At 47.0% G+C, this 14,547-nt stretch overlaps 2 protein-coding genes across 2 annotated transcripts in view; one reads left to right on the top strand and one right to left on the bottom strand.

The window, feature by feature from the left end:
- Positions 1-14,547, top strand: part of LOC114653165 (ADP-ribosylation factor-like protein 5B) — a 79,061-nt gene that overhangs the window by 38,402 nt on the left and 26,112 nt on the right. The gene's annotated exons all lie outside the window — the stretch shown is intronic.
- Positions 1-14,547, bottom strand: part of nsun6 (NOP2/Sun RNA methyltransferase 6) — a 28,977-nt gene that overhangs the window by 14,294 nt on the left and 136 nt on the right. The window contains exons 2-5 of the mRNA XM_028803330.2: positions 6,274-6,370; positions 5,501-5,656; positions 2,173-2,261; positions 1,866-1,975 (exon numbers count right to left, since the gene is read on the bottom strand). Coding sequence (XP_028659163.2) covers positions 1,866-1,975; positions 2,173-2,261; positions 5,501-5,656; positions 6,274-6,370 — 452 coding nt within the window. The remainder of the gene's footprint in view (positions 1-1,865; positions 1,976-2,172; positions 2,262-5,500; positions 5,657-6,273; positions 6,371-14,547) is intronic.

Raw genomic sequence — 14,547 nt, forward strand, 5'->3', positions numbered from 1 at the left:
TATTACGATTGAATCTCTCTCACTATATAGAAATATAAACGCCAAATCCCACTGACTCACTCATCACGAAATCTCCTGCACCAGGAGGACTTGGGACTTGAAATTTGGAGTGTAGGTTACCCTTGGCCCATAGGTGCTCGCCAAGAAACGGTTTTAAACATTTTGTGGTCCAAACGCTAAATTTCTTATAGTTTTATAGACCCGTCTGTATGTCTGCCGCTTTTCACGAGAGAACGACTTCATGGATTTAGATTGGGGTTTCTTCTCGAACATTACGTTGATTTTGTAACTTTCTACCACTCTATTAGCGTGAATCCAAGAGAGACTCATCAGGCCCTCCTCACGCCTGCGTCTGCCTCCTCTTAGTTAGTGAGCGAGAGAACGACTTCACGGATTTAGATCGCATTCTTTTTTTTTTTCTAGAATTTGCTTGAACATTCCGGTTGATTTTGTGACTTTCTCATTGCAGTAAGAATCCGAGTTCGCTTGCAGGAGTGATATATTCACGCTAATCCGAGACAGAGGCTGCGGGCCGAGGGGAGGAGGAAGAGGGACGTCAGGAGTGGGGAGCCAGGCGAGGTCCTCCTCACTGTCCCGTGTCACTAATAGGTGGGCGATGCCGTGGCGGATGGCTAGGCCAATTTCTGTCTGTAGAACAGCGACAGTTAAAGGACGTCCACCTCCAGGTGAAAGCAGATTGGAGGACATTCAAGGAAAAGGGCACCCTGACCAAAGCGTCAAGCACATTTAAGAACTAAATGATGTCAGAACAGAATAAAGAAATACAAAGAACCACTGCCCAGAGCGCGCGTCACGCTTGACTAAACGAGTCGCCCAACAGTGAAAGGCAACATGAGAAAGAGAAGAACAAACGCCACCCGCGACACGTCCACGAAAGAGCAGCCTGGAAATTACGACAATCAAATGACTCTGAAGACTTTTTGTTCTTCCTCACGACCCCTTCGTTCTACAGTATCCGTCTGTCCATCCATTTCCTAAACTCGCTTTTATCCTGAGCAACGTCTTTAGCCAATCTCAGCCAGCACAGGTCAGGACACGAGGCAGGAACAAACCCCTGGATGGGGTGCCAGTCCACCGCAGGGTGAACACACACAAAGACACATCTCACACACACACTCGTGGGCCAATTTGGTGTCGCCAGCCCCCCTAACCTGCTTGTCTTTGGACTGCAGGAGGAGACTGAGGCATCCGAGGAAATCCACGCAGGCACAGGGAGAACATGCAAAGTCCACGCAGGACGGACCTGGGACTTGAACCCTGGTGTCCACACTGCCAGGCGTCAGCTCCACCACTGCTCACCGTGGTCATGTAGATCTTGATAAGTGAGTGTGAGCTTACTGTGCTGCCAGGGGCTAACAGGGCATACATACTGTATGCTACCCAGTGTCAGAGAACAAGTCGAAGATGGGGGTCCTGCAGCAGACCCAAAAGGCGTGTGTGGTTATAAACTGGGCTGCTGAAGGGTGTGGTGAACGCGAGTCCCTGGCTGAGGGTCACCTGGGCCTTGCAGTACTGCAGTGGTCCTCAGAAGGTCTTGGCTGTGACACTCCAGGTAACCACAGGCCTCTGCTGCTTTTACACGAAGAATGAAAAAAACGTCAACAAAGCTGCCATGGAGAGCACAGCAGTTGGCAAATGAAGAAAGAAAAGAGTCAAAGCCTTGTGAGCGCACGGCAGCGACTGAAGAGAATATTCAATTATTGTGTGCAACGCTCTAAATAACAGAAGACTACAGGACCGAATGACATCACTTCTAACATCTTCTTCTCCTCCTTTCATAAGCCAACAAGGAGGTCTTCAATTTAGCGGAAAAGCAGGCAGCCTGGTGCCACACAGGGGCTTACTCTTTGGCGCAGACTGGATGCCAGGAACAAACACGTGAGCTCCACGCAGCACGGCATTCCCACACTGCAGGCCGACTATGACTTCGGAGGAATGGCTCTCCAAACTCCTCCTGATGAGAAAAAAGAACATAAAAGTCTAAGCCATCTGCGGCCAACAATCCATTGTGTTACATTCAAAGAGCGGCAATGAGCAGAGAAAATGTGAAAGTTAGTCAGTCACCCGTGATTAACGGGGTGGTGGGCCACATGGAGGTCCCACCAGTCACAGACGCGACTGTCCTACAGTCAAGTAAAGGAAGTGCCTTACCTCGGGCCGATCACTGGAATAAGTAAAACATCGGGAAGCTCCGGGTGTTGCAGGATGGAAATCTCACCGCTGGGGAGCGTCTTCAGCTGCTGTACGAGACAACACATCACCGCTCCGTCAAATACAACAGCCAACTATGGGCTTTCAAGACTGCTTACAGACTTATGAAAAGCACAAAAAGGGACAGACGTCAGCCTTAAGTAACAAATGGGAATCAGCAGACGTCTCCGAGCCTGCATTGACGAGCTGTGGTGAAAGTGGAGCCCACCACACCAGCACTGACCCACCCAGCTTTGACACAAATGAGCGTCTCCATCGTGGCAAACAGCGCAGTCGCAGTCGTCCTCCATTCATAAGGAGACCCAAGAAAACCGCGAGGGCCGCACTATAAATGACTGACACAAGGAGTGGCTGTAGAGAAGGAGGTGGCCAGGGGTCCTCAGAAGAGCCATTGACCATTCGAAGCAAAGGCCCGGAACACAACATGTCCCGTTACCTGAGGAGTCTCGTCACCGTGACCAGGAAGTCTAGAAAAGTCTGTTCTATATTCTAGATATCCTGTATCCACGTTACAATAGTGAGGGTTACAGTTAGTCTTTGGGCCGATGAGGAGTTCATTAAGAGAGGACACAACTGATTTTAGCATAAGAGGGCGGCCAGCTGGCCTGCCTGCCCTTTTAAATTTCTGTGAATCGAGGGCGGCGTGTTCTTTGAGATTTTATGTTAGGAACTCAGGTGCTGGGCCTTCTGCCTGATGTAGAAGATTAAATAAGTTTCTCTAAGCATTCAAGGCTTAATTCTGATTATTACACTATAGGCGGGCGTTCATGTTAGTGCACGTTATGTACAGTTGTGCTTGAAAGTTTGTGAACCCTTTAGAATTTTCTATCTTTCTCCATAAATATGACATAAAACATCATCAGATTTTCACTCAAGTCCTAAAAGTAGATAAAGAGAAACCAGTTAAACAAATGAGACACAAATATTACACTTGGTCATTTATTTATTGAGGAAATGATCGAATATTACATATTGGTGAGTGGTAAAAGTATGTGAACCTTTGCTTTCAGTATCTGGTGTGATAATAACTGAACTAAACATTTCTGGTGATCAGTCCTGAATTTTCGCCCATTCCTCCGTACAGAACAGCTCCAACTCTGGGATGTTGGTGGGTTTCCTCACATTAACTGCTCACTTCAGGTCCTTCCACGACATTTCAATTGGATTAAGGTCAGGACTTTGACTTGGCCATTCCAGAACATTCACTTTATTCTTCTTTAACCATTCTTTGGTAGAACGACTTGTGTGCTTAGGGTTGTTGTCTTGCTGCATGACCCACCTTCTCTTGAGAGTCAGTTCATGGACATATGCCCTGACATTTTCCTTTACAATTCTCTGATATAATTCAGAATTCATTGTTCCATCAATGAAGGCAAGACGTCCTGTCCCAGATGCAGCAAAACAGGCCCAAACCCTGATACTACCACCACCATGTTTCACAGATGGGAGGATAAGGTTCTTATGCTGGAATGCAGTGTTTTCCTTTCTCCAAACATAACGCTTTTCATTTAAACCAAAAAGTTCTATTTTGGTCTCATCCGTCCACAAAACATTCTTCCAATAGCCTTCTGGTTTGTCCACGTGATCTTTAGCAAACTGCAGACGACCAGCAATGTTTTTTTTGGAGAGCAGTGGCTTTCTCCTTGCAACCCTGCCATGCACACCATTGTTGTTCAGTGTCCTCCTAATGGTGGACTCGTGAACATGAACATTAGCCAATGTGAGAGAGGCCTTCAATTGCTTAAAAGTTACCCTGGGGTCCTTTGTGACCTCGCCGACTATTACACACCTTGCTCTTGGAGTGATCTTTGTTGGTCGACCTCTCCTGGGGAGGGTAACGATGGTCTTGAATGTCCTCTATCTGTGCACAATCTGTCTGACTGTGGATTGGTGGAGTCCAAACTCTTTAGAGATGGGTTTGTAACCTTTTCCAGCCTGATGAGCATCAACAACTCTCTTTGTGAGGTCCTCAGAAGTCTCCTTTGTTCATGCCATGATACACTTCCACAAACGTGTGTTGTGAAGAGCAGACTTTGATAGATCCTGTTCTTTAAATAACTCAGGGTGCGCACCCACACCTGATTGTCATCTCACCGCACTCGAATTTCACCTTCAAACTAACTGCTAATCCTAGAGGGTCACATACTTTTGCCACTCACCAATATGTAATATTTGATCATTTTCCTCAATAAATAAATGACCAAGTATAATATGTTTGTCTCATTTGTTTAACTGGTTTCTCTTTATCTACTTTTAGGACTTGAGTGACAATCTGATGATGTTTTAGGTCATATTTATGCAGAAATCTAGAAAATTCTAAAGGGTTCACAAACGTTCAAGCACAACTGTAAGTGGATTTTTTCATAAATTGAAATCTCATTCCAGATCAAGCGTCTGCTAGGCAGTAACAATGGCGATTTGACACAACGAGGCTGCTGTGCTCTTTATTTAGAGTGTGCCTTAAAAACAAAAAGGCCTTCACATTAACACAATAATCTCAACTTCACGCACTGCACATTACACACAATGAGATTTCTCAGGGTGGAATTGAAACGTTTGACGTAAGGCAGTCAGTCACACTCACCAGAGAGGGTGATGTCTGGCATGATGACTGGCGCGCACAAGAAAGAATAAGGAGCCTACACACCTACACCTGGGTTAATACCCTAGAGGGCGATAACATCAGTGGCACTGGAGAGTGGTACATCGTGTTCACAGTTTCACTGGATGCTGCACGTGGGACAATAAGGACCAAAGAAACCTCTAAAAAAGTGAAATGTGGTGGGACGGACTTGGACCCGACTTCTCACCTGAAAGGCAAGTGTGCTTACCATTACACTACCACCCCAACCTAAATGGCAGAGTTAACACGGCACAACTGTCTGCCCCCTTCTCTGAGCACAAGCAGTGGCAAAGCCAACATGAGACGTGAGAAACCTGACTTGTGGCGAGAAGAACCCGAATGCCACCTTTCAAAACTGTGGCACAGCAAAACAAAGGAGTGCTGAAAGACCACAAGACACGAGATTGTACTTTAACAGTACAGAGATGATGATGATGATGCCTGCCAGTGTCCCACTGCCGGTCAATAAAGTCTAACCAGTCTATTATCTACTGCCTCTCTTTGCGTGACCCAGTCATCTTCATCATCTCGGCCTTCTTCACTGTGTAAAGTGTCTTGTGACGACGCGTTCTACGAAAACCACCAAGCTGGGCTGAATGACACTCCTTGAGACGCCCTGTGTTGATTGATTGATTGATTGATTACCTGCTGGAGTTCTTCAGATAAGCGATCTCTCGTCCAATCCACAGAAGCCAGGTGGGTGTTCACCCGGAGTGTGGTAAACGGCGGAGGGTGCGAGAGGCGACTCAGCAGCTGTTCAAACCGTCGATTCGCCTCTTCATGGCTCAGCGTATGCAGGAGCTGCAGAAACCCAGAAAGCTGCGGTTAGACTGGCACTTTGAGTCTTTTGACTGCTGTATGCGGGCAGAGTTCAGTAAAGGGCACTGCAGCATAACTTACACCAAAAGAGGCTCCACTCACCTGGTGGGCATGGAGCTCAGGGACACTGGACTCACAGTAAGATCCCCAACTGTCACACAGCTCACCTCCTGTGACAGTCAAAGGCGAAACCCATGACGCCATCTCTGGACTCCGAGGCCACCACTTGTCACAGGGTTACATTGTCGTAACCAAACGCCGTGTCTTTTGTCAAGGAGTTGTTTGGCCGACATGGTGAGGAATCAGAACACACCATGGCAGCGTCAGGGGCAAAACAGAAACCACCACTGAAAGGGATGTCTGCCATCACAGGGCCCACGCTTACTCGTAAGGGACCAGCTGGAACCCCAACACACAGACTTGGAGCACAGGTCAGCCCTAAGTGAGACGACAACATGGCCGATAAACAGCTCTGTACTGGACACACGGCGCTCTCGGGCAGCAAGGACAGAGTGGCGGCTCACCAGATGGTCCAGGCTATAAATACACAAAAGTCTAAAGGTCTGTCTGGCCAGCCGTCAGAACTGACGCTCTCTTACCTCTGCATTTCTAAATGTGTTCCTTAAGTGGTCTTCAACTTCAGGCCGCAGCAGTAGCTTGGGAAACACGTCCATCGCTCCCCTCGTGGCTCCCCAGCTAAAAGGGAACATGAAGAGAGTCAGAAATCAGCTGATGTAGGCAAGCAGACGCGAAGGGCCGGTGCTCAGTGAAGACGAAGGCCTGGCCTCAGAATGACCACGCGGCTCCCACTGTACTAAAACGTCTAGGGTGGGGAGCCACCGGCCGAGTACTCGAGCAAGCAAATGTTCCATCTGTGCGACGTTCAGCTTTTTGTAACGGCTGCTTGTTCAGGCCGCACGGGCAGATTAGGGTTAGAATCAGCCTTGCTATTTTACCAACCCATCTCGAATACAATTACTAGGAGATTTCATGACAAACGCAAACGGTCGAGTTTTATTGTTGTTTGAAGCCACAGGACGTGCAGGTAAGAATGTCACACATGAGTAGGTGACAACCACAAAGCCAGCCTGGGATTCATCCTCAAATTGTGTCACCATGGAGGACTTTTAAACAGCAGGTCAGCTGGTGAAGAGAGGGCCTCGCTGCTCACAGTGTCCATTATTCACAGCCCCCTTAGAGAGGAGTTACGTTCAGGAGAAGCTGCGTCACCGCACGACACAAACGTCCATCCTGGACTCTCGTTCTGCTCTGGCCTTAGACTCCTATTCTGTCGCCATTTCTGATTCCTTTCAAGTGTAACGGAGTCCAGCAGGGGGCGCTAGTGCCACTAAGGGCCCGTCGGAATGCAGACGCACATGCATCGTTCATTTGACGCGTCCTCAGAAAGTCAGTGGGGGGCGCAGTGTGATAAAAGTCGGGATGTGACGTCAGGGTCTCTTTGTCTACTTATCGACAAGTGACAGAAAGCTGGGGTCGATATCTGATGAATGGCTCGATGGGCTGAAGCAAAATGCCAATCTACAGCCTGCTTTGACATTCAAGCGCCGCCTGTTCCCCATCGTAACGACGCGGCACATGTTAAAAGTCTTCCATAGTGTCTCCTGCGTTTTGTTTTGTTTTTTTCTGCATCTTCACAACACGATCAGAACGCACGGCAAAAAACGAAGGACACGGTGAGAAGTGTATTTTGTGACTAAAGTGGAAATTTTGGCTTTAATCTCGAAATGTCCCCTTTAATCTCACAGTTTGTCATTAAAGTAGACCGTCGTAAATGTTAATCGCTATACGCGCTTCCTCCTGAGCTGACAGCAGCGATCGCCACACAGGACACGTGACATTTCTGATATTCCAGCTCTCTGCACATTTAGAATCCTGAGATTTATACCCGACGTCACCCTCACGATGAAATGCCTTAAAGTACATAGGTACAGATAAGTCGTGAACTTCATTTAAATAACGAATACCGATAATAATTACACATGTTGGGGTGGCACGGTGGCACCGCTGTCTCGCAGTAGGGAGTCACACCCCTGGTGTTCCCTGCCTGGAGTTTGCATGTTTTCCCGGTTGGTTTCCACAGTGGGCTCCGGTTTGGGGATTTAGTGACACTAAAATGATGCCAGTGATGAGCTGATGCCCCATCCAGGGATTGTTTCTGCCTCATGCCCATTGCTAGCTGGAATGGGTGCATCCCTGGATTGATGGATTTGATCCTTTTCAGAGATATTGTGCCAAGGTGTCCTCACAATTTAACGGGTGGTTCAGGCCATTCACAACACGGCGAAGCCAAACCAGTTCTCACCACGATGAAATCTCGCACTGCCACCTGCTGGATTACCTCCAGATTTACGTAAAGTATGTGCAGCGGGCGTCGCATCGCGTCCCGTGAAGGATAAGCCCGGCCTTCCAGTGCTGACTCACAACCACAAAGGCCAATCACGACATGAATCACAATCTTCTACTCTTACAGCACAAACGTTTTGGAAAGCAAGGCCAGTTCCTCAATGCTGTATGTCGGATGCTGAGAAAAGAATTCAAGCACCTGGTACTGCAGGGCTCTGTTCACAGAAGGGCCGTCGACGTAATGCGCCTCACCAAGTCGGATGACTTTTTAAAGTAATGAAGGATGAAACACAACCCTCACTTGCTTGAAGAAAATAAACACCGGCATCACCGAAAAGAGAAGCCACAGGCACTGCTGCAGGAGTGCAGAGGATTGTCACCCCCACGACTGCATACGGTAATGTCACACACACACACGGTGGCCGTCTGGCGACATCTAGGGAGGAGGAGGAGGAGGAGGAGGAGGAGGAGGAAGAGCACATGAAAAGAGCCCACTTAATAAAAAGCCCTGCCCTGCCTGCATGTGCTGAAGGCTAAATGGAATCGGCCCACTTCAGGGTCCCAGTGACCACTAGCAGCTGCTCAGGGGGCTGCTTCTCCAGCTGTCCCTGCCCCCCCCCCCCACCAGAGAAGTGCTGGACAGTCCGCTGTGAAACACAACAAGATGAGCCAATGTGGCCGTGTTCAGGTCGGGTCACGAAGGTTTAAGAAGAAATACTGGCCAGTGGGAAACGTGCAGTTTGTCATAGAAAACACCAAAGGAAGGCCCAGTTTAGCACAAGTACGTGGAGCACATCCATCTTATTGGTCTGCAAGTAGTGAGGGACGTAACTCAGGTACTTTTAAAAGGAATGTCCCCAACACTGGCTGAGCCATCATTTAGGTCAGGGGTCCTCAATCCCAGTCCTGGAGGGCCGCAGTGGCTGCAGGTTTTTGTTCTAACCCGCTCGCTTAATTAGAAAGCAATCCTTGCCAATCATTTCATTTCATGGCATGTTAGTGCTTTAACTCTGCCATGTCAGCTCATTCTCAATTCCTAGATCTTGTTCTCTTTTCTGAGGATATCATCCAAGTGATTTGAAGGCTACAATGGAGGAGTCATTCTCAGTCCTTCCAAGTACTTAATTAAACCCAGTAGTGCGTGATAAATACACACGGGTGTAAATGGTTAACAAGCTAAATGGAGAAATGCTGCTCTCTTTTGTCATTTGCATGTTATTGCTAATTAGGAGCAATTAAAATACCAAGAATACGGCAGTTTAAGACTAAAATAAGCAATGGGGGTTCAAAATCTTAACAAACGTGACAACTAAAGTGAAACAGAAGTGTTACTTGAGCAATAAGGGCTTCTTATTAAACAATTGGGTTGGAGCAAAAACCTGCGGCCCTCCAGGACTGTGATTGAGGACCCCTGATTTAGACTGAAATGCTCAAAATTAACAATAAGAACGAATTCCAATGTGGATTAAAGACACCGGGCGCCACATCTAACGTCTGCTTGTACCACATTCGCACTTTCTTAGATTTGTGTTATTTTGTCTGTTTTGTCCGGGGTGCGTCTGTTAACCGTCAAGCAGTCAAAACTCGTGTTCTGCTCCTTAAAAGTCGCCGGTGAAAACAAAATGACCGAGGACAAAGTGACAGAACCACGGACACACTCTGGAGTCCGTCGCCTGCAGTCACTCAGCCGCGCCCAACACCATCACTTGTTTTGATTTTTGCTCCTGGAGGTCCACAGATGCCCAGCTCTCTACCCATCGTCGGTCTTTTATTTAAGTCGAGGGACTCTGTTAGAGGGGCGGCACGGTGGCGCAGTGGGTAGCGCTGCTGCCTCGCAGTTGGGAGATCTGGGGACCTGGGTTCGCTTCCCGGGTCCTCCCTGCGTGGAGTTTGCATGTTCTCCCCGTGTCTGCGTGGGTTTCCTCCGGGTGCTCCGGTTTCCTCCCACAGTCCAAAGACATGCAGGTTAGGTGGATTGGCGATTCTAAATTGGCCCTAGTGTGTGCTTGGTGTGTGGGTGTGTTTGTGTGTGTCCTGCGGTGGGTTGGCACCCTGCCCAGGATTGGTTCCCTGCCTTGTGCCCTGTGTTGGCTGGGATTGGCTCCAGCAGACCCCTGTGACCCTGTGTTCGGATTCAGCGGGTTGGAAAATGGATGGATGGATGGACTCTGTTAGAGAGATATCAATAATTAAGAGACACGGCTCACCTCTCAGCCTGCACGAGAGCGCACATTATGGGATGTTGGAAAGCGAAAGAGATGCACATGTACTACGGTAGTCATTTAACATTTGTTTGTGATAACTGAGAGTCAGTTGTGTCGTGGATTAATAAAAAGTGTGCGTTAATCAGCAGAGGTGGGGTCGTTTGCATTGTACTTGTATGTTTTTATACGTTAAGTTGTTTTAGCGTTTATATGTTAGGAATGTGCCTTAGTGGTAGTTACATGCAGCAATATTATTGAATAATAGTTTATGGCATTACATCAATGTACTTTACTGTAAGTCTGTTAGTACTGTGTACTGATTACGTTATTGATTTGGATTCCATAGAGGTGCCTAAATTGAGTAATACTGCCATCTAGTGGACTTTGTGTAATTTACCAATGAGTTTTATGAATTCTTTTTTATTGTACAGCACACATACACCTATACACCTATTCAAATACAGGTGTATATCTTCAAATAAATTAATTCAATTTCATTCTGAGCTGCTGTGTGGAATTCTCTGCCTCATTCACCAGTGTCCTGACTGACGCTCTGGAGTGAACACTACAAGTCCTGAACACACCACACATCGACTGGTCCTTTACTACCATCACTCCCAGCACTCCACACACGCAGGAACTCAATGTGATCTTTCACCGTTTTCTCTTCATTATCTTGATTTATCTCGCAGCTACTAAATTAAAGATACGGAACAAAAGCTTCATGAAAAGCAGACAAAGCATAGGCTGGATGGAAGTTGGAGGGTGGGTGACAGAAAGGCGTCCGTTGAATGAAGGAGAGACACGGCAGACGGGGCTAAGCTGGCTGTCCTCTTCCCCTAGTGGCCCGAGGTGTTTATTATTTCCGGTAAAGAGAGTCGAGCCAGCAGCCACCGAAGGTCAGCTGTGTGTTAAGCAGAGCCGGGCCTACAGGGATTGTCACCAATAAGTATGAAATAAAAATAAATAAATGATTCTGAGAACAAAATAAATGTCTTAATTATTATTAAATAAAAAAAAATCACAGAATGCAGTAATAGTACAATAGGAATAGGAACATACAGTGGGGCAAAAAAGTATTCAGTCAGCCAGCAATTGTGCAAGTTGTCCCACTTAAAAAGATGAGAGAGCCCTGTAATTTTCATCATAGGTTTACCTCAACTATGAGAGACAAAATGAGAAATAAAAATCCAGAAATCACAGTCTGATTTTTAAAGAATTTATTTGCAAATTATGGTGTAAAATAAGAATGTGGTCACCTACAAACAAGCAAGATTTCTGGCTCTCCCAGACCTGTAACTTCTTCTGTAAGAGGCTCCTCTGTCCTCCACTCGTCACCTGTATTAATGGCACCTGTTTGAACTCATTCTCAATATAAAAGACACCTGTCCACAACCTCAAACAGTCACACTCCAAACTCCACTATGGCCAACACCAAAGAGCTGTCAAGGGACACCAGAAACAAAATTGTAGACCTGCACCAGGCTGGAAAGACTGAATCTGCAATAGGTAAGCAGCTTGGTGTGAAGAAATCAACTGTGGGAGCAATTATTAGAAAATGGAAGACATACAAGACCACTGATAATCTCCCTCGATCTGGGGCTCCACGCAAGATCTCACCCTGTGGGGTCAAAATGATCACAAGAACGGTGAGCAAAAATCCCAGAACCACACCTGGGGGGACCTAGTGAATGGCCTGCAGAGAGCTGGGACCAAAGTAACAAAGGCTACCATCAGTGACACACTACGCCGCCAGGGACTCAAATCCTGCAGTGCCACAAGTGTCCTCCTGCTTAAGCCAGTACATGTGCAGGCCCATCTGAAGTTTGCTAGAGAGCATTTGGATGATCCAGAAGAGGAATGAAACCAAAATAGAACTTTTTGGTAAAAACTCTACTTGTCGTGAGTTGCATCCAAAGAACACCATACCTACTGTAAAGCATGGGGGTGGACACATCATGCTTTGGGGCTGTTTTTCTGCAAAGGGACCAGGACGACTGATCCGTGTAAAGTAAAGAATGAATGTGGCCATGTATCGTCAGATTTTGAGTGAAAACCTCCTTCCATCAGCAAGGGCATTGAAGATGAAACGTGGCCTGGTCTTTCATCATGACAATGATCCCAAACACACTGCCCGGGTAACGAAGGAGTGGCTTCATAAGAAGCATTTCAAGGTCCTGGAGTGGCCTAGCGAGTCTCCACATCTCAATCCCATAGTAAATCTTTGCAGGGAGTTGAAAGTCCGTGTTGCCCAGCGACAGTCCCAAAACATCACTGCTCTAGAGGAGATCTGCATGGAGGAATGGGCCAAAATACCAGCAACAGTGTGTGAAAACCTTGTGAAGACTTACAGAAAACGTGTGACCTCTGTCACTGCCAACAAAGGGTATATAACAAAGTACTGAGATGAACTTTTGTTATTGACCAAATACTTTTTTTCCACCATAATTTGCAAATAAATTCTTTCAAAATCAGACAATGTGATTTTCTGGATTTCTTTTTCTCATTTTGTCTCTCATAGTTGAGGTCTACCTGTGATGAACATTACAGGCCTCTCTCATCTTTTTAAGTGGGAGAACTTGCACAATTGCTGGCTGACTGAATACTTTTTTGCCCCACTATAAAATTGCACATATTAAAAAATAAAATCACACCAACCTTAACAAAAGAAAAACAAAGTATTACAGATGAGATGAATTAGAATATTACACATTTTTCAGTAATTTAATAACAGAGACAAAATAATATCAATAATCCTTTAGACAAAATGTAATGTAAAAACAATTCAAGAAATGTCCAATATAAAATCTTTTTTTTTTTAGTTTTACTTTTCTTGCTTTTTTAGTCGCCACTTACTAGTGTGAAATCACACGAGGCACCGAGTGTATCGAGGAGTGAGAGCACATCGTCAGTTTGCTGAGGTATTTGACAAACATGGCAACACTCGTTTATTTGGCTTTCCCAATTTATTCATTTTCGTCAATTTGCTGCCCTTCCTCTCCCATTGTTCACCCGAGGCCTGTGCCTCCTTGGTCTCACCCTTGTCCTGGCCCTGCTGTTAAGTGCACTTGGGCTTCTAAAACGGCGCTTCACAAAGGTGACACAATAACTCGAGGAGAATCCAAAGTATGGCAGTCATTTTCCATTTCCGTTAACCCTAATTCGGTTTGCTTACATGAGCTGAATGTGCCCAGAGTCTGAATGCTGGAGCCACACGTCCTCCATTTGATGTGTCTTTTTATCGTAGCTCTGGACTGAAAAGTTGGATCTTGTGGCCGACTCCTAAGTGCCTGCTGCCAGTCCACTTTCTGATGGTATCGGCTCACTCCAAACATAGCTTTGTACACAAGAGCTCTTGTAGGTCGGTAACTGAACTCCCCTCCTGGTCTCCACGTGCAGGTAGGGTGGGGATGACGGCGTGCGGCCTTCCAGCTTGGATTTCTTGTCCTTGTCATCAGAAGCTGATGAAGTCCTCAACTTTGAATCTCACTTCTGACCCTCTGGAGGGGGCTTTGCCGGTTATTCTGAACGCTCACTTACACAACACAAATCCTTTCACTTTGGTGATTCCACAGCACAGGCAGTAATGCGTGACGACTAACACTTTGTGAATCAGAACCAAAACTGATGGGCATTTTACCCCTGGCCATTCTGCCCAAGCCTCCTGTGAATTCTGCTCCCAGTGACAGGCCGTTCGGGGGAATTTTGTATGGGTGCCCCATCGAATTCCACTTGTTGCTTTGAGATGTGGTGCCCCTTAGGCAGGCTGGTACATGTGTGACACAGTGGCCTGTTCCTCTCGCGACTGAGATGGGGTTTGGCAGTAGGCACGGAGTATCTGGGTGCAGGTGGCACTCCAGTTCGGGGCTGAGGGCTGCAAACAGGCAACCGCTGGCATTGCCTTCTACCCTCTGCAGACCCACCGCTACTACAAGCTGCCAACAGCGAGCCGTCACGTGAGCTGCCCAAAAACACGACGTGGAGACCAGGACACCGCGAGCGCTCCGTTACTCCAAAACAACATTAAGTGGGTCTGGAAGGCGGCTGTGTTGGCGATAGGTGTACTCCGACATACCTAAACATAAAACGACGGCTCAAAGATAAACGCGTCGAGAAGACAAACCGGCTTCGCAAAATGAAGAATCAATGAGCGACACCGCGGGCCACCCGGCGGACATATCGTGCTACACGCGCGGGACGCGCCGAACCGGAAGACCCGAAGAGTTGCATTGAAGGCGCGGTAAGCCTCCACATCAAGGAGAACGGAGACAAGCAGAACATCACAAAAAATAAGTACAAAGCAAC

The sequence above is a fragment of the Erpetoichthys calabaricus genome, chromosome 6, assembly GCF_900747795.2.
Source record: "Erpetoichthys calabaricus chromosome 6, fErpCal1.3, whole genome shotgun sequence".
In the NCBI taxonomy this organism is placed as follows: domain Eukaryota; kingdom Metazoa; phylum Chordata; class Cladistia; order Polypteriformes; family Polypteridae; genus Erpetoichthys; species Erpetoichthys calabaricus.